Source organism: Poecilia formosa, unplaced genomic scaffold (genome assembly GCF_000485575.1).
Source record: "Poecilia formosa unplaced genomic scaffold, Poecilia_formosa-5.1.2 Scaffold2, whole genome shotgun sequence".
In the NCBI taxonomy this organism is placed as follows: Eukaryota; Metazoa; Chordata; class Actinopteri; order Cyprinodontiformes; family Poeciliidae; genus Poecilia; species Poecilia formosa.
In genome coordinates this window covers 3,971,985-3,994,413 of record NW_006799941.1, presented here as the reverse complement: position 1 = coordinate 3,994,413, position 22,429 = coordinate 3,971,985, and the positions used below count along the sequence as shown (strand labels likewise).

Here is a 22,429-nt window from a genome sequence, read left to right as displayed (position 1 = left end):
CTTTTTACACTAATTTCAAAAATACCAAAGACCCAAAAAGAAATATAAACTGGCACAATTTAAAAGAAGTCAAAACTATATTTTTTTTTACAAAGGAAAACAATTTAATGTTAAATAGAAAAATAAAAAAGCAAACATGTTTTATTCCTACAACTGATTATTTACAATTTAATTTTGTGACATTCACACTGCCCCCTGCTGGTCAGCTGCTGCTCCTACTCCTCAGTCATCAATGGTCGGCAGCCAGAAAGCCTGAAAGATTAAATTCATATCACATTTAAGTCACTTCAGCCATTACCGTTTACATATTTGACTGTTTATTTCTACACAGAGAGGCAGAAAATCTCTTAAATATTTTATTAGAAATTGCACTTAAATTCTGTTTTAGTAGAAAAAGTATTCAATTAATGTTTAAAGTTGCATTTTTCTCATTTTTTTGCTTGTTTCATGTTTTCATTTTTACAGAATCTAAAGAAAATCACAGAAAAAAAGCCCCTCATATGTAGACAAAGTAAATCAAGAAATGCACAAAATTAGTAAAATGTAATGGTCTAATGTTTGCTATTTTTAATAATTCATCAATTTATCTAATAGCTAAGCTTTTTTCTCAAAGACATGTCTGTCAAGTCTGAGGCAACGTTTTGTTTCTCTTAAACTCACCATGTTGGAGCAGGCACTGGCAAAGGTCATGAACTTTGGATTGAACTGCAGACAGGTAATGGGGCCTGTGTGCTTCCCGTCTAATAGCGCCACCTTCATCCCGCTTTCAGCGTTCCACACGTGGATCTTTCCGTCTTCAGAGCCTAAAACACATCAAATGTTGGAGGTAAGCATTCACATTCAGTAATAAAAAACAGATTATTGAATTAGTGAAAGTAACTCTGGTTAACCAGCATCGCTATGCTCCCTGATCTCCAACATGACTGAGATCAGGTGCAGACAGTGAGACCACAATTCTACCGAAATATAGCATTGGCAAGCAAAATTTTAATGAACTGCACAGTAAATACCTTTACCTACCAAATATTGCATCTTTATATTATTATATTGCAACAATACAATAATATGTTGCTGTTAGAGGTATTGTTTTAGCTGCAAATGATCAAGCGTATGCTAAAGGAATGCAGTTTTATTTCATTGTAGGCAATAAAATTTTTATTTTCCAATTAAGAAAAAATTACATAATGGTATTTTATAATGTATTTTTAATAATAGTGGTTAAATCCAAAATAGAATGTGCTGATTTTTTATCTAATTAATCAATCACCAGAATAATCAGTAACTAAGTAATTATTGAATGCAGTCCTACTAAAAATACAGAATTCGTGTTCATAATCAACCTTATAATATCTTCTTCAACTACTGGCACATTTAATTTTCATCTTTTAGTTAATATTTGTTCCATTTTATTTTTGAGTTTAAACAGCATGAACACAAATTACTTCATGTTTACAATGAATAAATTTCCCCAGATATCGGTGCGTCTCTAAATGAAACAACCATCCTGCCTGGTCTCAGAGTAGCTGTTAAAATTATATTTTGTATCATCATGTGAGCAGAAATCTGGTCTGTGTTTCAGCTGAAAACACTTATATCCTTATTCCAAATAAATCAAATGTTCTTTTGCTGAACTGTTAATTTAAAGCACCAATAAAGTGACACATAAATGCACACTTATACAAACTCACCAATCATCACAAACTGAGAATCAGGAGTGAAAGAAGCCTCTAAGGTTACGCCTTTACTGTTGTTGTAGCCCTGTGGACAGAAAATAAAAACCTTCAGTATTTTTATATTTTTTTACCGGATTTCTATTCTCCATTTTGCAGTGACTCCATCCTTACCCCAAAAGAATGCAGCACTGCCCCTTTAAAAGCGTCCAAAATGCGAAGTGCCCCGCCATTGGTAGAAAGAAGGATGAGTTTTCCATCGTTGCTAAACTTGAGTCCAGTCCACTCACACGTCCGATCGTACTGAAGCTTGAAAGTTGCAAACGGACCCTGTTGGCAAGAGGGATCGATTTAGTTCTTTTTGGATCAATTTAACTAGTCGAGTGTCAAACCTCCTTCCATACCTTATCAAATGAGCGCAGATCATAAAGTTTAACCATCTCTGAATTTATTCCAGCTGCAAAAATGAGACCCTCTGGGTCAAATGAGCACACAGGCTTCCCCTGCAGGTGCATCAAACCCTAAAAATGCAAAGATAACAGCAAGTACAGCATTGATTTTCTAAACTCGTGAACAAACCAACTCCAAATTCAATCTGTTAGGAAGGTTTAATTTTCACAGAACAAGTGTCAAACTACTTCAAACAAATGAGTAAAACTAGATGTCTACCTGGCAGTTCGGTGAGCGCAAATCCCACAACCTGATAGTTTTGTCTAATGAGCCGGAAATAAACGTGTCATCCACAGGAGACATGGACAGAGACGTCACTCTGATGAAAACACACAGGAAGAGGAAATGTGAAAACACAGACACATCGAACCAATCGCAGAAACACGAGGACAGCACTCACCTTTTGTTGTGTCCGGGAAAATACCGGATATATTTGTTGTCATGAAGAGACAAATACCGGATAGTGTCTTAAAGACAAAGAACAAAATAAGTGGCACCAACATACCAAAATCCATGATTATTTCATGCATAAGAGAAAAGAAAAAAAAAATCAATCCGAAGCTCGTCTGAAGATTGCACTCAACCGTAGGCAAGGCAGTCACTTGTACAGTTAGCTCCTGTAAGGGGTAGAATCACAGACCCTCAAACTGTACAAACAACTACCTCAGGCTACAGCGAGCAGCGCGGCGAGCAGCTACGCAACACAAATCACCACCTGAGCCAAGGCAGCAGTAAATTATGCGACAAAACGGAAATTAAAATCAAAACGGCATGCATTTCAACATGCATCTTCTGAATACATACCATCGATTTTGTTGGAACTGTAGACCACTGTGTTTGCAGCATGCGTATACCGGATCAGATCCACGCCATACTTTTTACTGTAGAGAGTTCTTTTGGGTCTGCCATAAATGGGACACACAAAAAACAACAATAAATTAGAGGAAATGAATCAACAGCAGTAAGCAGCAGCACACTTCTATAATAATTTAAAAACCTTCCAAGGTTCAGATTGGAGTCAGAAGCGTCAATGTTTGCCACTTTTTACTGAAAATCACCTGAAATGCTTCAGATTTCTAACATATAAGGGGGTTAAAAAATATTTTTAAAAACACACCACACTTTCCAGATTTCTGCCTGTAAATAATTTTGCAAAGCACTGAATCCTTTTTCTTCCAGGTCGCGATGATGCACTACTCAGTGTCAGTCTATCACAGGAGTCTCTTTGGACCTTCCTCCAGGACTCTTAATAAATTTGGCTAAAAATGATAAAGAGCCAACTAATGTTTTAAAATATATATTTAAAAACACATGCTGATTTTAGCAGTTCCAGTTTTTCATGGAACAATTACATTGAAATTCCACAACATAATGATACTAAATATACCAGTAATAGACTTTTAAATCAATTTTTTTAGTAAGTTTGTCAAATTTTCTTTTTACTAATATTCCCCTGATGTCAAAACACACATAGAAGAAAATGTATCCATCCTCTTTTCCAGAAAAAAATGTTTTTCTTTGTTTCAAAACAATCAAAAAGGAATAAAATGACTGTTCTTTAGAAATGACATAATTTTTCCTATTGTAGCTGTTTATCAAAATCTGTAAGTTGTCTTTCTTTCAAGAGCTCATATAACATTTGCATCTCTAAATGGCATATTTTGGACTAAGTGTGAAAACAGCTCTTTGGATCATAAAGGTTGCCGATCCCTAGGCTATCAGATAACACTTGTGATTGTAATACAAAAATGCAAAAACTTTAATCCTTCCAAACAAACAAGTTGGTATTCACAACTAAATCTAATTAAGTCACAATAAAATTGACAGATATCCATTAAAAAACTCCCAATTCAACATTAAATGGAGAGCTCATTTTTTCCTTCTGCATCTTAAGTGCACAAATGAGCGTCGTCGCAGATCCTTCCTTCCAGCAGACTTTATAAACATCAAAGCTTCAACAAGTCTTATAAGTTTGCTGTTATTTGCAGTTTTTCTAATTTCAAATAACATTGCTGATCATATTTGAACATCCCTTTTTGCAGTTTTTTTATAACAAATCTATGCAAATGTACATTTTCTGCTCCAAATAAAGCTAGTCAGTTGCACATTCCTGATCATCTGAGTTTACCATTATTATCAACCGCATAGCATTATTTTTTCCTTATCTTTCTGTAAATATGCATGTTCCCACTTATCCTTAACTTGCTGCTGTGACAACTGAACTTCCCCTCTATGAGACAAGTATTTCGACTTTAAATATGCTAGCCCCGTTTAACCAAAAGGAGAAATGGCGGCAGAACAGCTTAAATATTCAAGATCGAAATATACAACGCCTACTTGCTACAGCACCTGTTTGTCGTCTTAATTAAGCGATTTATTAAAAACTCTAGAAATATTAGGTGAAATTAAAGCGCATTTTCTCAATTTAGCCATCCCCTCCCACTTAGTTTAACAGTTATAATATTCATCAAGTGTTTTGCTTGTGATGACTATAAAACTGAATATTTGATGACACACGGGCTTTAAAAAACAACAGTTAATACCGGACCAGTTTTAACCAGCAGACTCATTTATTTTTAATTTCATGCTGCATCGCTCTAAGCACCGCAGCAGGCCTCAGCTATTAGCTTAGCATAAAGCTAACATAAAAAAGCAAGATGAGCCGCTCTTACTTTCCCTCCTGGCAGTCGTACAACACTAAGGAGTCGTCGTCGCTGCTGGAAATGATTGCCTCTCCGTTGGAGCAAAAGTCGAAGCAGTTAATTTTGTCCGAGTTTTCTCGGAACACTTTGGCAACCCGAAAGCTCCGGAGCACATTGTCCGTTAGCTTCATGGTGGCCTGTCTGTGTCTGAGGGAAGCTGGCCCTCGCCCCGCTTTAGATCGACTCAAGGGTCACAGTTACGGTGATTTATGGAGATATATGAACAAAAGCGGTGCAAAAAAGTTGTTATTGGGAAAATAAAGTCCCCAAAAACGACAACCAAATCCCGCCTGGGGTAGTTTAAGTCCACGGCAGAGGAGGGACGAAAGTGCAACGCCTTCGCCACGTCAGTGACGCACAAATCATCACCTGACCGCGCAGTGGCCAGAAATGATGTTTTATCGCGAGATTTGCGTGGTACCATAAACAGCACAAGCAGCAGGATTTGATACGGTTTTCCTGCTTAGTTTTAAATGTCTCAAATAGTTGCCAGGTTGTGTGTTCACTAGCAGCGCTTCCTGTCCCATATAAGGACAGAGACTTGTTTTCTGTCTGTTTCTGAATTTTACTCCCGCCGCAAAATAAACACATGATGAAGAAAGTTCCTGGAGGACTTTTGACCCCGCAGAAGGGAAACTCCAAGGTATGAACTACATATTATTGTTTTGGTTGGTTGTGCATGATCATATAAAAATAATGCAGTCGTTCAGAATTATAATTGTAAAAATAAGTAGATTTAATTACATGTGTATTCATAATGAGGACCACTTTTCGGGACCTTTAATTTTAGTATTAATATTTGTATGCCTGGTCTGTATTTCTAAAATATACACTCACTGACAATACATTTTGCTCATACTTAGTTGGACCTTCTTTTGTCTTGAATTTTTTATGGCACACATTCAACAATATGGCTGAAAAAAAATCAAGAAACAAACAGGGAAGTTGTTGTAATGTTCAGGAAAACAATGTGGCATTGGGTAAGCGTTGGTCTTTAAACAGTTTGTACAAAGGTGTGTCAAGAAAATGACCCCTGCACCATTACACCTCCACCACCAGTCTTATTAATTGATACAAAACAAGATAAATAAGGCCACATTCACTTAAATCTCCATCTATCTGGTAGAAATTTTAATCAGTGCAAGTAAAGAAGAGATAAATGGAGAGCTGAAATGCATGTTCACAAGGGCAGTGGTCTCTTTAAATTAATCATTAAGCAGAGTTTAAACAACTCCAGTCACTGTTTGGTTAGATTTTTGCTTCGCTGCTGAACTGGAACACACACAACAGGCTGCTGCAGGAATCTGCAGGCTGCAATCGCCCTAAACCACCCACACAGGTAGGCAGGCTTAAAACCAGATTTGAAGAGAGTCACAGTAGCTGGGTTTGTAAAATATGCTCAATGTTTAATTTTTGTTCATTTGAAAAACAATTTAAGGTAGTAAATGTACATGCATTTTATCTATGCTTTCTAAACTAAATTGTCAGATAAACATTTGAAATGTTTTTTGTGAGTCCAAACAGCATGTTGCACATCTTGACTGTGGAAATTTGCTTTAAATTTGTCTGAAGGTCTTTGGAGGCATTGTAATGTTTACAGTAATTGATCATTTTAAACTGATGTACATTTTTACAAATAACACTACTATACCACTTTGTATGCATGTAGTTTTCATAAGGTTTTAAATGGAAGACATTTAATAGTATTAAGACATTTAATAGTATTAAGTCTCACCTTCCTAATTTAACATGCTTTTCTAACTCAACCCATCTTGCTGTATCGATTCCTCAGACCTGCTGAGGTGGCAATGGCCCGCTTCCTGTCCTTGTTCCGGCCTCAACCTTTTCTGGGCCTCCTGGGAAGAAGAAACCCCACGTTCTGCAACATGTCCATGGACTCACAAGCGCGGGAGACCTTCAGAGCCGCAGTGGAAGCTGTGCAGCCGGACACCGTGGTGCGGCAGAGCATAGAGCGCAACGGCGACTCGGTCGTTATTGACGGATGCAGACTCACACTCAGTCACAACCTGCACCTGGTGGGGTTTGGGAAAGCGGTTCTGGGAATGGCTGCAGAGGTAGAGAGGATTTTGGGCGATCATCTAGTTAGAGGAGTCATCAGCGTGCCGCATGGGATACAGCAGACGTTACAACAGCATGGAAAAAGGTGAGCAAATGATGCAGGAGCCATAGTGCATCACAAAAATATTCTTACTAGTTTTTTTTTATTATTATTTGTAACAAACACCAACTTAATTTTCAATTCAAATGAATCCAGTCAGCATCTTAAATGAATAGTGATCACCTGTTTGTAATTAAATCTCAGTATAAGTCCAGCTTCTCTGTGAAAGCCTCTGGAAGAGATGCAGGAATCCACAGCTCATGAAGACAGCTATCAGTTGTGCAATCTGCAAATCCAACTTTTATGGAAGACTGTTAAGAAGAAAGCCATTATGGAGAAAAATGAAAAGTGTATTTTGCAGTTTTTCACACACAATCTGGTCAGGTGAAACCAAAATAAAACTTTTTAGGCCTACACAGGAAGGATTAAATATTAAAGATGAAAACCTAACACTGAACTACACTCTAAACTCACCATTCCCACCATAAAACATGGCGTTGACAGCATCATCCTGTGGGACAATGTTTTTTTTTTTTATCAGGGAAAGGAAAGCTGGTCAGAGCTGAAAATCAAGGAATCATATAATAAAGACTTTTTTTATGTCAATGTCAGTTTATTTATAAAACAACAAATGTTGACCAATTTGCTGTACAATTCAATAGAATGAATTAAGATTACAAAACTAAGAACAAGAAAAAAATAAGATTAAAGCAATAATACAAATATACTCCTCAACTCACATTACAAAAGAAACTCAAACTCCTGTCGTTTGATTCATTTTTGTTTGAATCAACGACAATGAATAAAAATGGGTCTTGAGTCTTGACAGTCTCAGCATTCCATACTTTAAACTAATCCAAAGTTTTTACCTATAGCAATTATTTACCACTTTGTGTTAGAAAGTGTGAACAATTTCAGGGAATGTTTATCTAATTTCTGAAAACTACCTAAAATAACACAAGTAATATGGATATATGTGACATTTTATGCTTTTTATCCATCACAGCCATTTGTTGCTAGAAGCAGACAGTCGGATCAAAGTCATGGAGGGAGCCAAACACAACCTACCTGATGACGACTCTCTGAAGGCGGCCGAAGGCATCAAGCAGTTAGCTACTGAGTTGACAGAAAAAGATTTACTGCTTGTACTAATATCAGGTAAAAGCGCATGATTTTTTTTTAAGAGTCCCACCGATTTCTACCCTGTTTACTGTTTATTTATTTACACACAGACAATGTACAACATTTCAGTAATCTTTTAAAATAAGAGATGTGTGGTACCAGGTTATAGCAAAAAAAGTGCTAAGGAAGTAAACCAATCATACTATAAACCAACAGACAGTTCACGAAGCAACTTCATCAATAATGACTGCAGATCTGCTTATTTAATAGCCATATTTCAGCCAAATGTGCAAGCATTTTATAACTAGAACATGTTATAATTCCATTTGGACAATTATTCCAGTGACTTGTGGGTTTGTTTCCTTATAGGCGGAGGCTCTGCGCTGCTACCAGCACCAATACCTCCAATCTCGCTGCAGGAGAAGCTTGATGTAACTCGCAGACTTGCAGCTGCTGGCGCGACCATCCAAGAGCTCAACAAAGTTCGTCGAGCGCTCTCTTTGCTGAAGGGTGGAGGGCTTGCACACCACGCTCACCCCGCACAGGTAACTCACAGCAGTTGTTTAAAGGGGCAATATTATGTAAAATCTACTTTTTTGAGTTTCACGTCATGTTATAATGTTACTCCCTCATCAAAAACATACCTGGAGACGTGTCGCCTTGATTCTTTAATGCATGTTTGACAAATTCTTTAATCTCCATGGCAACCATTCAGCTCCGCAAAACACCTGGGTGGACCTAGCCCCTCCTTCGAGACTCAGCTCCTCCTCCTCTGAGCCAAAGTTCCCCCCCCACTGAGCTCCTTCAGACTAGCCAGCAGCCATTAGCAAACAGCTGGTGGAACTGTGCATCTGCTGAGCTCATTGTAGGAGCTCCTTCTCAGTGAAATGCAGGTAAAAACGTTGCTCAGCGTTAATAGAGGAGCAATGTTGTGATGGCTTCCTGAAGGTGGAGTTTCAGAAAGCGCAGGAGTTTTTAAAGTGACAGAGGCCCAATTTTAAGGTGCTAAATTACAAAGTCAAATTTCTGGGTGCACCGATAAATCGTCTCGATTTCCTTAACTTTGGGGAATTGGTGATCGGTCAGTATTTACATATGAAGCCAATCTTATCCACGGATATTATCTACCTTGGCAGAGTGCTAGAAATCAACCACTAACCTCTTCTGCTCTCCCATGGTAGAGGTTTGACTGACAGCAGGTCATGTCTGCAGTTAACAATAGTCACCACACTGTTAACTTTATTGCTTTATTTAGCAACAATTCAGACAAAAAAATCTGAATCATCAGGTCAGGCTTTTTTTTTTTCTGTGATCGAAAAGAAAACTGCAGTCGCTGAACCTCTACTTTTACGTCATATGCATTAACTTGATTGTGCTGTAAAATGTAACTACACGTGGCTGGAAAAAACATAATACTGCCCCTTTAACAATGTTTGCTTGTTAAAAGAAGAGCATATTTCTGATTTTCCAATCATTTCATCAAAGGTGGTTTCACTCATACTGTCTGACGTGATTGGGGACCCTCTTGATTTGATAGCAAGCGGCCCAACAGTGACATGCGAGGTGTGGCCGGAGGAGGTTTTATCCATCCTTGAACGACACAAGCTTCTCAGCTCCATGCCAGCTTCAGTCACGCAGGTCCTTGCAAGACAGGGTCCCCGCTGGAAAGAGAATGACAAGCACTCAGATTCACCTGGAGAGGCTCTCAATGCTGTGATTGGCTCCAACACCGTTGCGCTCACCTGTGCTGGCCAGCGAGTTCGAGAGCTGGGTTTCCGTCCTGTTGTGCTTTCACCGGGAGTCTGCGGCAACGTGAGGCTCGTCTCCAGGCTGTACGGCCTGCTGGCCCGGTTCGCCTGTTCCCGGGAGGAACCGCCTCCGGAGATCGCAGCCGAAGTGCTGAGGCTCGGACCGGAGGTCGGCGTGGAGAGCTGGGACCTGTGTCGAACCATGCAGGTGTTGGGCGAAGAGCGCGCCGAGGGGTGGGGCGCCACATGTGTGTTAGCTGGAGGAGAGCCGACTGTGGAGCTAACGGGCAAAGGGCGAGGAGGTCGAAACCAGGAGCTGGCTCTCCGAGTGGGACTGGAACTGAGAGGTTTGGAGCTCCCGCCGCAGGGGCCTGTGTTTCTCAGCGGCGGCACCGATGGTCAGGACGGACCCACGGAGGCTGCGGGAGCCGTCACTGATGCGGGGCTTTACGACGAAGCCCGAGCCCAGGGGTTAGACATCGACAGCTTCCTCAGTAATAATGACTCCTACACTTTCTTTTCCCGTCTGTCAGCCGGAGAGCGTCTGCTGGCGCCTGGCCTGACCTGCACGAATGTCATGGACGTTCATGTGCTGCTTATCCCAGCTATTCCCATTAAAATTAGTTAACGCACAGGCAAAACAGTGCAAAAATAATGAGTAGATCATCATGTCAGTAGACACAAAAGGCTTTTTAGGGTTTTCTATTTTTATATTTGACACTCATGTAAGCAGAGGTGACCAGAGTACCCAAAAATTGTACTCAAATAAGAGTAGTGATACAACAAAATATTACTAAGCAAAAAAAAGTAACTAGCCAACAAAGAAGTCAAACAAAAGAGAAAAAAAAAGAAGTAAAAAAAAAAGGCTGAAAGTACTGAGTAACTGATCAAAACATAATTTAATATTTAAAGATTACATCATCACATGCAAAGGGGCATCTCATATAAAGTTTGTGGAAATTTTAGTATTTTAAAGATCAAAATGAAAATAACTGATGTACAATCCCAGAATTATGAAATAAAATGAGGGAAAAGAAACATTTCCCCAAATATTTTTTTTGAAACTAACAAAAACTGCAGGTCTGTGTCAGTGTTTTCCTTCTTAATGTAAAATCATTCTAATGTTATGTTATAGCGTACAGCAAGACAGTACATTAAAGTATCAAATATTATTCTGACCTCATCTTGCCGTTCAATAAAAATGAAATGAGTACAGATTTATGTGGGGTTTTTTTTTTCAATTAAAAACATTAACTGAAAAATAAAATAAATTTTTATCATGGTAAATAAATTTTACTCTCAATGAAATGTGTATTTGATTTTGCTTTAGAATATTTTTTATACAATTCTTTGTTTTCTAAGCATGCAAACTGTGTATAATCATTGGCAGTGATTTCCCCTTTAGATCACAAATTGGACTGACAGGGAGACACTGAACAGACGTCCCCCAGAAGGTTTACTGCCAAATGAGCAGCAGCTCTGTTCCCTGAATTTGTCCGGGAAATTCATTCACCACTTTGTGCCAATTCTCATCCCTCCTTTTAGACGGGAACATGTAGAAAAAGGTTACCTGCACAATCCCTCCCTTTCTCAGAACTGATAGTAACAACAAAACAATGTTGCCTATTACTAACTTTCCTCCACTTTACAACTGCACTATTTTATTTGGGTAAATTAAATGAGCTCTTAGTAAAGTCAACTGAAGTCTGTTGTGATATCACGAAATGTAAAAATGTTGTAAGACAGTAAAAATCATGAAGGCTGTTAACAAACACAATAAAACAGAGATTTAGACAGGATAATTTATTCATCAAATTGCATAAATAAAACTGCCTGCAACTGATACTTCAACAGTAAATATTTACAAACAGCATATGCTGCCACTACTACTACTACTAATGCCAAATTTATTAATAAAAACTGTGTTTTATTTTGTGTCTTGACTTCAAAAATACATTTGTTGCACCACGTAGGCATGGTTTCTGGTTGTGTATGACCTTGGAAGTGATATTAAAGTTGCATCAAACCACGACTGTTTCACATTACCACTGCTGTCGCTCACAAAATTCACAAGTGGTCCATGTTAACAACACGATTTATTTCAGTCATTCTTGCTGAAAAGTGTCCTGTTCTGTGACCGGTGAGCAAAGTAAGTATGCCACAAACTTTGTTCGACACCATCCCAGGAGAACTGGTAGATGTTTGTATCTACAGATGATCAAAACTGATCATGTTCATTTAGTGTCTGAAGTAAAAATATCCAGCCCAGATTTCAGGATGAGAACTCAGTCCTTATGGCTCTTCATAGGGTCCCCAGCTTCACTCACCCTACAAGATAACAGATGAAAGATCATACAACAACAATAGCCAGGCAGTACTCGAAGAATAAAACATAAACGGCACTTAATTAAAGCGGGCTATCTCCATGGAAACAAAAGTTTGAAACCTTTTGAATTAATGTGAGCCACATAATTCCAACATCGGACACTCACCATCCGCCCAGGTGGGAAGCTGCCTCGGGTGTTCCTCCGTTCTGCCCGGCCCCTGGATGTAAACACAGAGCATGCTAACGCGGCTAGCTTAGATTTACACAGCTAAGAGTTCCTGTGCGGTATGAATAACACCCACCTTGTCGATAATACATGTCGTTCACTGTGTTCCCGTAGACTTTCCATGCAAAGTGAATCGCGATCAGACTAAATATCAGCCAGCTGAGCAGGATTTTGAATATGGAGACCCTCATGTCGTTGGCGAGCCAATCGTCCACAAACTCGGAAATAAACGACAGACAGCTGTCAGCGATGCGGGACAGAAACTCAAAATCCCACGATTCCTCCATATTGTCCGCTTATAATGTTAATGTCGAGAGAAGCGGGTGAGCTGCTTGTCCATTCACTTTGAAGACATTGCTTTGGTTAGGCAGGATGTGTTATCTGTCCCTCCGCTGTTAGCTTTGTTTACCTACAACATTCTTCTTCTGTTGCTTTTTGTTCGTTAGTAAAAGCGCAGTACCGCCACCTACTGGACGAGATGCATATTAGCATATATAAATTCATTACACATAAGGAGATATTTCAGGCGTTTCTTGTCAATTTTTCTTATTGTTAATTTTTTGCCCAATATCTTTACATTTTAGTATTACATTTTATATGAAATTATTTAATAATTTTATTATTATGGCTCCACCTTATAAAAATCCAATATTAAGTTTATCCGAAAGTTAGAATCCAAAACTAATGAAAAAAGGATTTTTAACATCAAAATATTGAAGCGTTTTATTGGAATAATTAGTGGAAGGAAAACACATACAAGCAACAAAGTTAACTGCAGTGTTCAAAGGATGAAGCAGAGCCCATTCAAGAGTGTTTGGCAAATTGGAAATTAAAGTCAGTGCATAGATTCGTGAGTTTTTCAGCTGAAACACTGAAATTAATCACCTTTTGATGAATCTCAAATTTATTGAGATGGACCTGTAATTAATAAACTTTAAACAGTTCGAAAACCGTTTCACAATTAGTAATTACAATTTTATGGATTTTTCTTCATTAATTCTAATAGTTCTGTACTTTCTTCTTTTAACCATTCCATCCATCCATCTATCCATCTATCCATCCATCCATCAGGCGTTCATGAACCATCCTAACCAGATACCTGAGCCACCTGAAATGACTTCCCTCCACATGGAGGAGCAGCAGCTCTTTGTCAAAGAAATACCACAATCTTCACAAACTAAATACAATTGTTATATTTAAAATTCTAGCTCAGTTGATATTGAGTTAATAAATAATATTCTAAGCTAATTTATTGTCAGCTCATTAGATTCATCTATAACATGTCTTAAATGCAGGTTAAATAAGTAGGTGCCTTCAGGAAACTCTGCATCGGCCCCTAGTACACCTAGAATAGGCCCTGTCTCGTTCCTGTTGTGTGTTTTTTACCAACCGCTCAGATTTTAAGGTTTCCTGAGGGGGCGGGACTGACAGGCTCCTACTAACGTTCTGATTGGTTAGCTCAGCCCGTCATCGTCAATTCCGGAAGTCCGCTGTTGTAAGAGCAAGATTTGTTTTCGGCTTCTAATTCTTGACAGCTCATTTGCCTCCGGGCTGCAGAAGAAACCTAATGTAGCTAATTGTATTTTTTTAAAGGCAACGTTTTGACAATTTACAAACGTAAGTGTTGTTGTTTTTGTTTATTTGTCTAATTTAAGAAGAGGAGCTCGTTTAAGCCGAGGCCATGAAATTCATCTGTGTGTGTCTCGCTTGTTAGCAGCGAGCTCTGTTAGCTTCATGTCTACAGTCACCGTTTGCTGAGTTTTATTCTAATTCACCGCCACACATCTATCATTATAAGGAGGTTAACTGTATTAAGCGTGTTTGTGGTCGCATATATGACGTTGGTTACTGTTGTGAAACTTATTTTAACACAATCCTCATCTCCCTCTCGCCTTCTCTTGGTCTTACCGAGCTGTGTTGGTGTGTAACATTAGATCGGCTGAAGCTGTAATCAGATTTGAATTCCAGTGTCTGTTTGGTGTCCTGGAGCTGTTTCTCTCCTCTGTTATCATGTGACCTCCAGAATAAATGCTCTCATTCATGAGCTCCTCACATCTCAGTGCTTTAATCGTGAACCTGAACGTGGATTCTTTTACTTATTTGTAGTGACTGGGATGGTATCATGGAGGAAGACCACCATCAAGACAGAGAAGCACAGGCAGTGAACATTTCTGATCCTCCAGCGGAGAACAATCCACCTGGTAAATATGAGTTCATTCTGAACGCTGAAACCCTACATTTGTATTGCAAATTTAGCATATTCATATTTGCTTGCAAATAAGAATTACAGGTTTGTATTAGTTGCATTTGAGCTTTATAGTTTTTAAAGTATAAATTTTAAGGTTTAGGCATTCCTATACAAAACCTACAGAAGAAGAATCTTGTTTGAAGTGAACTAAAGATAGGGGGACATGTGATTTATTTAATTGGGTTATGGTCAAAAATTCAAGCTATTACTGAAAATATTCATAATAATAATGTAGAAATGAGCAATTATTATTAGAAATGAGAAATATTCCATAAACTTAAATATGTAAAGTCATGTAAATTTAAATGATTAGATTAAATTAAAATAGAAATGGCCAATAAAAAATAAGTTCAATATATGTTAAAAAAAAAGAAAAAGAAAAACAGAATTTATTTGTATTCAGTTATTTAAGAGTTTCTTTTTCTGTGCTGCTGTAGACAAACATTGTTTAGATTGCCTCTGTGCTTCAAGTGTGTCCTAAGATTTAAATAAATTGTGACATTTTTAGATTTTTAAATTATGAATAAATTATGTTGAATACATCTGAATATATAGTTAACATGTTATTTACTTACTTTATTTTAGAGTTGTGCACTTTTGCTCCTGAGTTATTGTTTATTTACATTGTAATTTATTTTTAAATTGAAGATTGAAAGATTTGTGATGATTTTCACTTGTGGTGCTTTTCAAATCTGCATCCTGATGTCAGCAAAAAAAAGAAATCATTTAATTATTTGGAAAAATAGTGCAATACACAACAAAATAGAGGGGGGAAAAAAACTCCCTGTAAGGTTGAAATGTTTTATTATTCCATGAAACTTTGACCAAAAAGACTGGAGCAAAACCACTGCAAGTTACAAACTGCAGTTTGAATCCGAGATTAAAAAAATCAAAACAGACTTTGCTTCTCGAAAACAGGGATTACTATTTATATGGTTATTCTGCAGAAGTACAAAATAACAGAATATTCTGTTGAAGACAAAGATAAAGAAATGACTTTAAACAATAAGCAATTTGCTATCATAAAGCCTAAAAATGAGAAATTAACATTTATTTTTGACTTCTTTCAGTAGCCGATTATAAAATCTCCTCTGTTAGGTTTTTAAATAAACATTTATTACATATATTCAATACATTTAATACCTTTTGCATTTATCATTCTTGGTTGGGAGTATTACTTGTTTTTTTGTTTGGCAAACACTTGAACTAAAAGTTGTCCTGCAAATATTTATTTATTAAAGCTCATGTCATATTAGCCTGTCAACAAATTTTGCAGGATGATAAATTTTCCCAGAAATTATTGCAATAAGTGATGATATTGTTGTTTTGAGACCATTTTCAATTAATGTAATGATAATGACATAATAATGCAAGAACATATTCTCAAAGATTAATAAGCCAAAATTAATGAGCTCTTAACACAGAAAGTGGAAGACATTTAAAATATCCAAAATAAATAAACAAAGCAACAGAAACGACATATAAAATGAATTATAAAGTCTCTGTAAACTAAACTGTCCTTCAAAAAAGGGTCCAGTTGAGACCAAAACACCAGACTGAAGACTTGTCATCTACTTTTGGGTAGGAAGAAAGAGAGAAAGAAAGAAAGAAAGAAAGAGTAAAAAAAAAAAAACAATAACTCATGCAAATTAAAATGATTCCTCTTGTGTTAATTTATCCTGCGATTGATTTATGTTTGTGTTTGTTGTTTTCCTTTACTTATTTCATAATTTAGTTTTGCTTTCATTGCAGCCGACACCCTGGCCACTTCTCTCTGTCTTCTGGGGAACCATATGTTTCCCGATCCAGTGGCGACGAATGCTTGCAGCGGCGTCAACCGGAGCGAGCCGGCCAGTTTGCAGCCGTCTGATGTTACAGCAGAGGATCCGGGTCCGGAGGCAGAACCTCCTTCCAACCTGGGAACGGAGTCAGAGACGCCAGACTGTCAGAACAATCTGCCGGCCCACTCAGCTGGCAGAGGGACCAAAGATTCTGGCGTTGAGAACAATCAGAGCGACTCGGGGGAGTTTGTTGTTACAATGCTGGCCAAGGCCAAGCTGGAGGAACAAGGTATAGGCGTGAAAGGAAGATCGTCTCCTTTACTGGAGGCGGGAATCCAGGAGTCTCCTTCGTTCACTTCTCATCGAGACGAGGACGTCACGGCCGACAGCTGGCGGCGACACAGGAAGCACGTGTTTGTGCTGAGTGAAGCTGGGAAGCCTATTTATTCCCGATACGGCAGCGAAGAGGCTCTGTCTTCCACCATGGGCGTCATGATGGCGCTGGTGTCGTTTGTCCAAAGTGGAGATAACATCATCCGCTCAGTGTATTCAGGTGAGAACGTTGACTGTCATGGTAAACATCAGGATGGACAATAAATCGATAAGAATACATATTGTGATAGATCAATATAAACAGATAATACATCTGATAGAATATTGAATATATGGAGCATTCACTGAACTCTGATCCAGAACTGAATAGCATTCTGAGAAATGTAGGCAAAAGAAAGACTTTAGCCACTCAACCTCTTTTTCTTCTTTTTTTTCTCTATTTTTATTTATTTATTTGGCTTGCCTTCAAGAGCTGCTTTTTTTTAGAAAAATCTTGTTGTGCTTTCTTTCTTGCACAATGACAATAAAATAAATTCTGATTCTGATTTTCAGCTTCTCACCGCCAGCCAAATAAAGCTTGTGGAATTAACTCACTCACTCTTTGGTTGCCTAGCAACTCACTCACTCTTTGGTTGCCTAGCAACTCACTCACTCTCTGGTTGCCTAGCAACAACCTGCTGAGTAACTGCCACAGCAGCAGCTTTAGGTTTTGCCACTTTGCCTAATAACTGCTTAAAAATAATAAGCAATTTTGTGGAGTGAAAACTGTGGATAGAACACAAAAAGTCACACTAGTAGTTTGGCAATATTTCATATGTTTAAGACAAAAAAAATCAATAATTATCAATATCAACTGATATGAAATGCTTTTTTAAACCCTAGGTAGACCGAATAGATTTTACCTGTGCTAAATTCAACAATTATTTATTATATAACAATTATAATATTGTATTATTATTATTATTGTTCAAGGTGACTTGCCTTAGCAATAATTTGACATTAGCCATTTGTGATTGTTTTAAAATCCAAATCTTTATCGTTATTTTATGTTTAGCAGCGTTATATTTGAAGTCCTTACCACATGATGAAGCTAATTTGTAAAATTGCAGCAGCTATTAGAGAAAATAACCACATATAAAAAGTACTCATAAAATATAAATAAACAATCAAATGACAACACCAGCATTAAATTCTGCAAATTACGATTTAATTGTCAAAAGTGAGAAAGCGTTGGGTTTTAATTTATGTCACATTATGATTTTTTTTTTCAAGGAAGTTTTGATATTAAATAATTTGAAAACCATGTATTGATTTTTTTCTCTGCAGTTCAGTTATACATGGCTTTGTGCAGATAAAATACACTGCAGCTCATTTTAATTACAAAGTCAAATTTCGTCTATATGATTTATATTCAGCCTATTTTTAACAATTGAAGTTAAGGTAGTGACTTGGTTATGCTATAAAATGTGTCTGTAAACCTTTAACCTCTTGTCCTGTTTTGTCTCGGTCCGACCAGAGGAGCACACGGTGGTGTTCCTGCAGAAAGGACCCCTGGTTCTGGTGTGCGTCTCCAGCAGTCGTCAGTCTGAGCAGCAGCTGCGTGAAGAACTCCTCTATGTGTACTACCAGATCATCAGTATGCTCACCCAGGCCAGCATATCCCGCATCTTCGAGCACAAGAAGAACTACGACCTGAGGCGGCTCCTGGCCGGATCCGAGAAGATCCTGGATGGCCTTCTCAACCTGGTGGATTCGGACCCGAGCTTCCTGCTGGCGGCAGTGCACTGCTTGCCTCTCGCCTCCTCTCTCAGGGACTCTCTCAGCCAGATCCTGCAGAAAGCGATCACCCCCAACCTGGTTTTCTCCATCCTCATCGCCAAAAACCAGCTGCTAACCATCGTCCAGGAGAAGACGGTGATCGAGGATGCGAGGCTGGCGCCGACCGACGTCCACCTGCTGCTCAACCTCATCGGAGCCTCGTCTGCGTTTCAGGCCGGGGAGATCTGGACTCCGATCTGCCTGCCCCTCTTCAACCCTGACTGTTACTTTTACGCTTACATCTCCTACCTGGACCCGCCGGAGTGTACCGTTTGTTTGCTGCTGCTTTCCACGGACAAGGAGGCTTTTTACGCCGTAGCCGATTGCAAGAGGAAGATCGAGGAGGCCATGCTGGTGCAGAACTCCCTGAGCCTCATCGCCAAAGCTCAGTCATACAGCGTGAGCCAGGTCGGTGTGTCGGACCTCAGGCACTTCATGTACAAGCCCTTCGACGTGCCGGACAACCACCGCCAGCTCACTCAGTTCACCAGGTGTGTGTTGGGAAATGTAGTTTTTATTTTAAACCCGTAGCAATGACAGGATACTACGGAGTGTTGGAGCCATTGTGGAATTTCTGCCAAAAGATCTCAGGAGTTTTCTATAAAAAATTAGGAAATTTCTAAGTTTAAAAAGTTTAAAATTTGCAAGGAATTACTCAAAATGTTTAGATTAATTTTATTTAATTTCTAAAAACAAATTTGAAATTTGAATTAGAAAAGTCAAAAATTTGCTAGATGAAAATATTCGACTTCTGAATTTTCTAGAAAAAAAACCATGGAAACCTATGAGTTTGAAATGTCAAAAATGTGCTAGAAAAAACTCAGACATTTTTAGATTAATCTTAAAAAATTCATTGAAAAAAAATGGAAATTTGATTTTAAGTAAAAAAAAATTGAACTTTTCAAACTCAGAAATTTTCTTGTCTCAGAATTTTTCCTGGAAAATTTCTAAGATTAATCTAGAAATTTTAATGGTTTTTTATGGCTAATTTTTGACTTCTCAAACTCAGAAATTTTATTGCTTTTTCTAAAATATTTCTGAGATGAATCTCAAAATTCCTATCTTTTCATTACTTCTATTTTTTATTCTATCTACAATAACCCTAATATGCCATCAGTTTCTGTAGGTTTCAGAAAGTCAAGAAATTCAAAAAAACCAACAAATATTAGGGATGGTTCGGGGATCCTGCTGCATACAATCAGGGTATACTTGCCTTATCAAGTTGTCATATTACTTGAAAATGTTTTCAAAACAACAATATTGTTTATCGCAGTAACCTCTGGAAAAACTTATTGAGACAGACCTATGCGTGTATGAATATGTGTTAATAATAATCTGTGAGCTTCATACGACTTTCTGTGTTTAACCTGCTTGCAGTCCAGAGATGGAGGCTCCCTACAGCAGCGATGAGGAGAAAATGCGGCTCCTGGATCTGTATCGTTACATGCACAGCCGCATCCACAGCACCTCACGGCCCCTGAAGCTGATCTACCACGTCGCTGAGAGGGAGACTCTGCTGGCCTGGGTGAGGAGCTGCGCTTTAGGTTACTGCAGCCATGCATAATATATACGGATTTTAGAAATTCATGGACGCTGGTGTTCCAATCAGTTCATTTTTAAGACTTCTAGCCTATTTCTTCTTCTCCTGTTTTTATAAGCGATTAAACACATAATCCACTCATCATTGATAGGGATTTGATCAATATTTGGTGCTGATTATTTTCTATGAGCGGGATGTTTTAGCATATTCATTACTGTGCAAAAATTCCTTAATATCAAAAAAGGCTCTGAAATTAAACGGTTGAATCAATGTTGTCTGCACATAACTTAAAAGAAAAAGACCGTTTTAAATTAGATTTAATTCTTTTTCTTATTCCATCCACACCATTCCAAATTAATGACCATGAGTGTGTGTGTGTATATATATATATATATATATATATAAACTTGAGATTTTTGTCTGCTCACTTCTGCCTATTTTGAGCTCATTTCAAAATGAGCTATTTTAGGGCGTCTTGTCACTTTAAATCCAAATGAGCTGCTGCTGGCCACTCCCTCCCCGACGTAACGTTTACGCTTCACATGAAAATGTCTGCAAACAGACGCGCAATTATACAAACCGTATATTTTTGTAAAGCAGCAGAGCCTCCTGTTCAACCAAGTAAGAGGGCTGGAACTCTGGTTGGGTTGCTAGGTAACGGGCTTGGGGTCAGCTGAGGTTGCTAGGTAACGCTTTGAATGTGTGAGATTTTTGAAAGGGCCAACTTTCCAAGCAGTAAAAAACATTAACTTATTGAATGTTTTTTTTTTTTTATTTGTTTCTTTTTGAACACTTGGGTTCGTTTTTAGAAATAGTTGAACCCTAATGCAAGTTTTAAAAACGTTCAAAAATCCGGATTGATTTTCATATTTAGTCAAGTCTGTGTTGTTTTTTTGTTTTAGGTGACCAGCAAATTTGAGCTCTACACCTGCTTCAGCCCTCTTGTGACAAAGACCTGTGCCATTACTGCCATCACTAAGCTTCTGAGATGGATTAAAAAGGAGGAGGACCGCCTCTTCATCAGATACCCTCCTAAGTATTCAACCACTCCGAACCCCAGCAAGAGCTCAAGAAGCAGCAGATCTGAGCAGCAAGACACCACAGATAACGGCTTCCTATCTCTGCTATAGGACTCTGCTAGCACTGCTGTGAAGCCGCTGCCTCACTCAATAATTTTTACGGTGACTCGCTCTTATTTTTTCAAAAATCAGTTTTGGAGAGGTATTGGACTTGACGTGAACTGACAAATAGAATCAGACACTACGTTTTAGGCTATTTAAAAAGTCTCTAGTATTCTCCTTTTACTGGGAGCGAGAGCATGTTGTTTCATCTCTGCTTTCCTTTAGAGACAGTCGGGGTGAAGAAGCGGCACTCGTAAGTTTTAGTTTGAACTGTGGTAGAACCTAATTGAAAAAAAAAATATTTAAGTGAAAAAGTTTTTATATTGTTTTATTACAGAGAAAAAGAGAGAGTTTCCTCACGGGCTGTGAATGTATCACTCGGATGACAATTTGATCATAAGCTATATCCAAGTTAATTTGATCAAAAAAAAAAAAAGTAGGTCGCGTAAAAGTTTTGGGAAGCGGGGAGTTTGCAATAATTATTATTTTTTGCTTTAAGATCCACATAAACTGGAATATTGACACTGGAACAGCCACATATAGACTCTCAGATTATGTTTTAAAACCAACGGCAGGGTTTCATTACTGCTGATATTTGTACATCCAGCTGGAAGAGAAGTTACACATTTTAGTCTGATGACAAAGCATTCCCATCCTAGCCAGAATCATGGTCACATACAGGCAATTTGATGAGTTTATTCACAAACTCAGACTTCACATCATGTTTTTCTGCAGATCATCTCACCTCTGAAGAGTTTGGTTTTCTCTTTATGAATGATGTCTTCACACTTTTGTCTCCTGAGGAGTTTTCATTAATTTCAAGTCTGAAGAGTTTGTTTGTTTTCATGAAATAAATTTCAGATTGCACATATTTTTGCGTATGTTTCTTTCAGGGATCATATGAAAGAAGGTAAGGCTGCACAGTGGCGCAGTTGGTAGAGCTGTTGCCTTGCAGCAAGAAGGTTCTGGGTTCAATACCTGGCCACAGTCTTTCTGCGCGAGTTTGCATGTTCTCCCTGTGCATGCATGGGTTTTCTCCGGGTACTCCGGTTTCCTCCCACAGTCCAAAAACATGTCAGGTTAATTGGCCTCTCCAAATTGCCCCTAGGTGTGTATGCATGGTTGTGTGTCTCTGTGTTGCCCTGCGACAGACTGGCGACCTGTCCAGGGTGACCCCGCCTCTCGCCCGGAACGATAGCTGGAGATGGGCACCAGCAACCCTCCC

General features: G+C 38.4%; 4 protein-coding genes across 5 annotated transcripts; 2 read left to right on the top strand and 2 right to left on the bottom strand.

Annotated features, from left to right (window-relative positions):
- Positions 1-172: 172 nt before the first annotated feature.
- On the bottom strand, positions 173-5,152 carry wdr82 (WD repeat domain 82). The gene is made up of 9 exons (XM_007550269.2): positions 4,793-5,152; positions 2,925-3,022; positions 2,521-2,587; positions 2,340-2,439; positions 2,075-2,191; positions 1,845-2,000; positions 1,689-1,758; positions 661-803; positions 173-252 (listed from the first exon to the last, which is right to left on the bottom strand). Exons 1-9 carry the CDS (start codon positions 4,951-4,953, stop codon positions 223-225), a joined length of 942 nt encoding a protein of 313 aa, XP_007550331.1. The 5' UTR covers positions 4,954-5,152; the 3' UTR covers positions 173-222.
- Positions 5,153-5,257: 105 nt separating this feature from the next.
- Positions 5,258-10,447, top strand: glyctk (glycerate kinase). Of its 2 annotated transcripts, XM_016670784.1 has the most exons (6): positions 5,258-5,465; positions 6,075-6,161; positions 6,615-6,986; positions 7,948-8,099; positions 8,433-8,608; positions 9,549-10,447. In XM_016670784.1, exons 3-6 carry the CDS (start codon positions 6,631-6,633, stop codon positions 10,437-10,439), a joined length of 1,575 nt encoding a protein of 524 aa, XP_016526270.1. In that variant the 5' UTR covers positions 5,258-5,465; positions 6,075-6,161; positions 6,615-6,630; the 3' UTR covers positions 10,440-10,447. The 2 variants fall into 2 exon arrangements, with proteins under 2 accessions (XP_016526270.1, XP_007550340.1); XM_007550278.2 differs by lacking the exon at positions 6,075-6,161.
- Positions 10,448-11,597: 1,150 nt separating this feature from the next.
- On the bottom strand, positions 11,598-12,793 carry tcta (T cell leukemia translocation altered). The gene is made up of 3 exons (XM_007550257.2): positions 12,440-12,793; positions 12,304-12,355; positions 11,598-12,139 (listed from the first exon to the last, which is right to left on the bottom strand). The coding sequence occupies exons 1-3, from the start codon at positions 12,648-12,650 to the stop codon at positions 12,097-12,099; spliced, it is 306 nt and encodes a 101-aa protein (XP_007550319.1). The 5' UTR covers positions 12,651-12,793; the 3' UTR covers positions 11,598-12,096.
- Positions 12,794-13,814: 1,021 nt separating this feature from the next.
- Positions 13,815-22,075, top strand: mon1bb (MON1 secretory trafficking family member Bb). The gene is made up of 6 exons (XM_007550248.2): positions 13,815-13,980; positions 14,470-14,564; positions 16,364-16,945; positions 18,242-19,034; positions 19,921-20,068; positions 20,986-22,075. Exons 2-6 carry the CDS (start codon positions 14,486-14,488, stop codon positions 21,211-21,213), a joined length of 1,830 nt encoding a protein of 609 aa, XP_007550310.1. The 5' UTR covers positions 13,815-13,980; positions 14,470-14,485; the 3' UTR covers positions 21,214-22,075.
- The last annotated feature ends 354 nt before the right edge of the window (positions 22,076-22,429 follow it).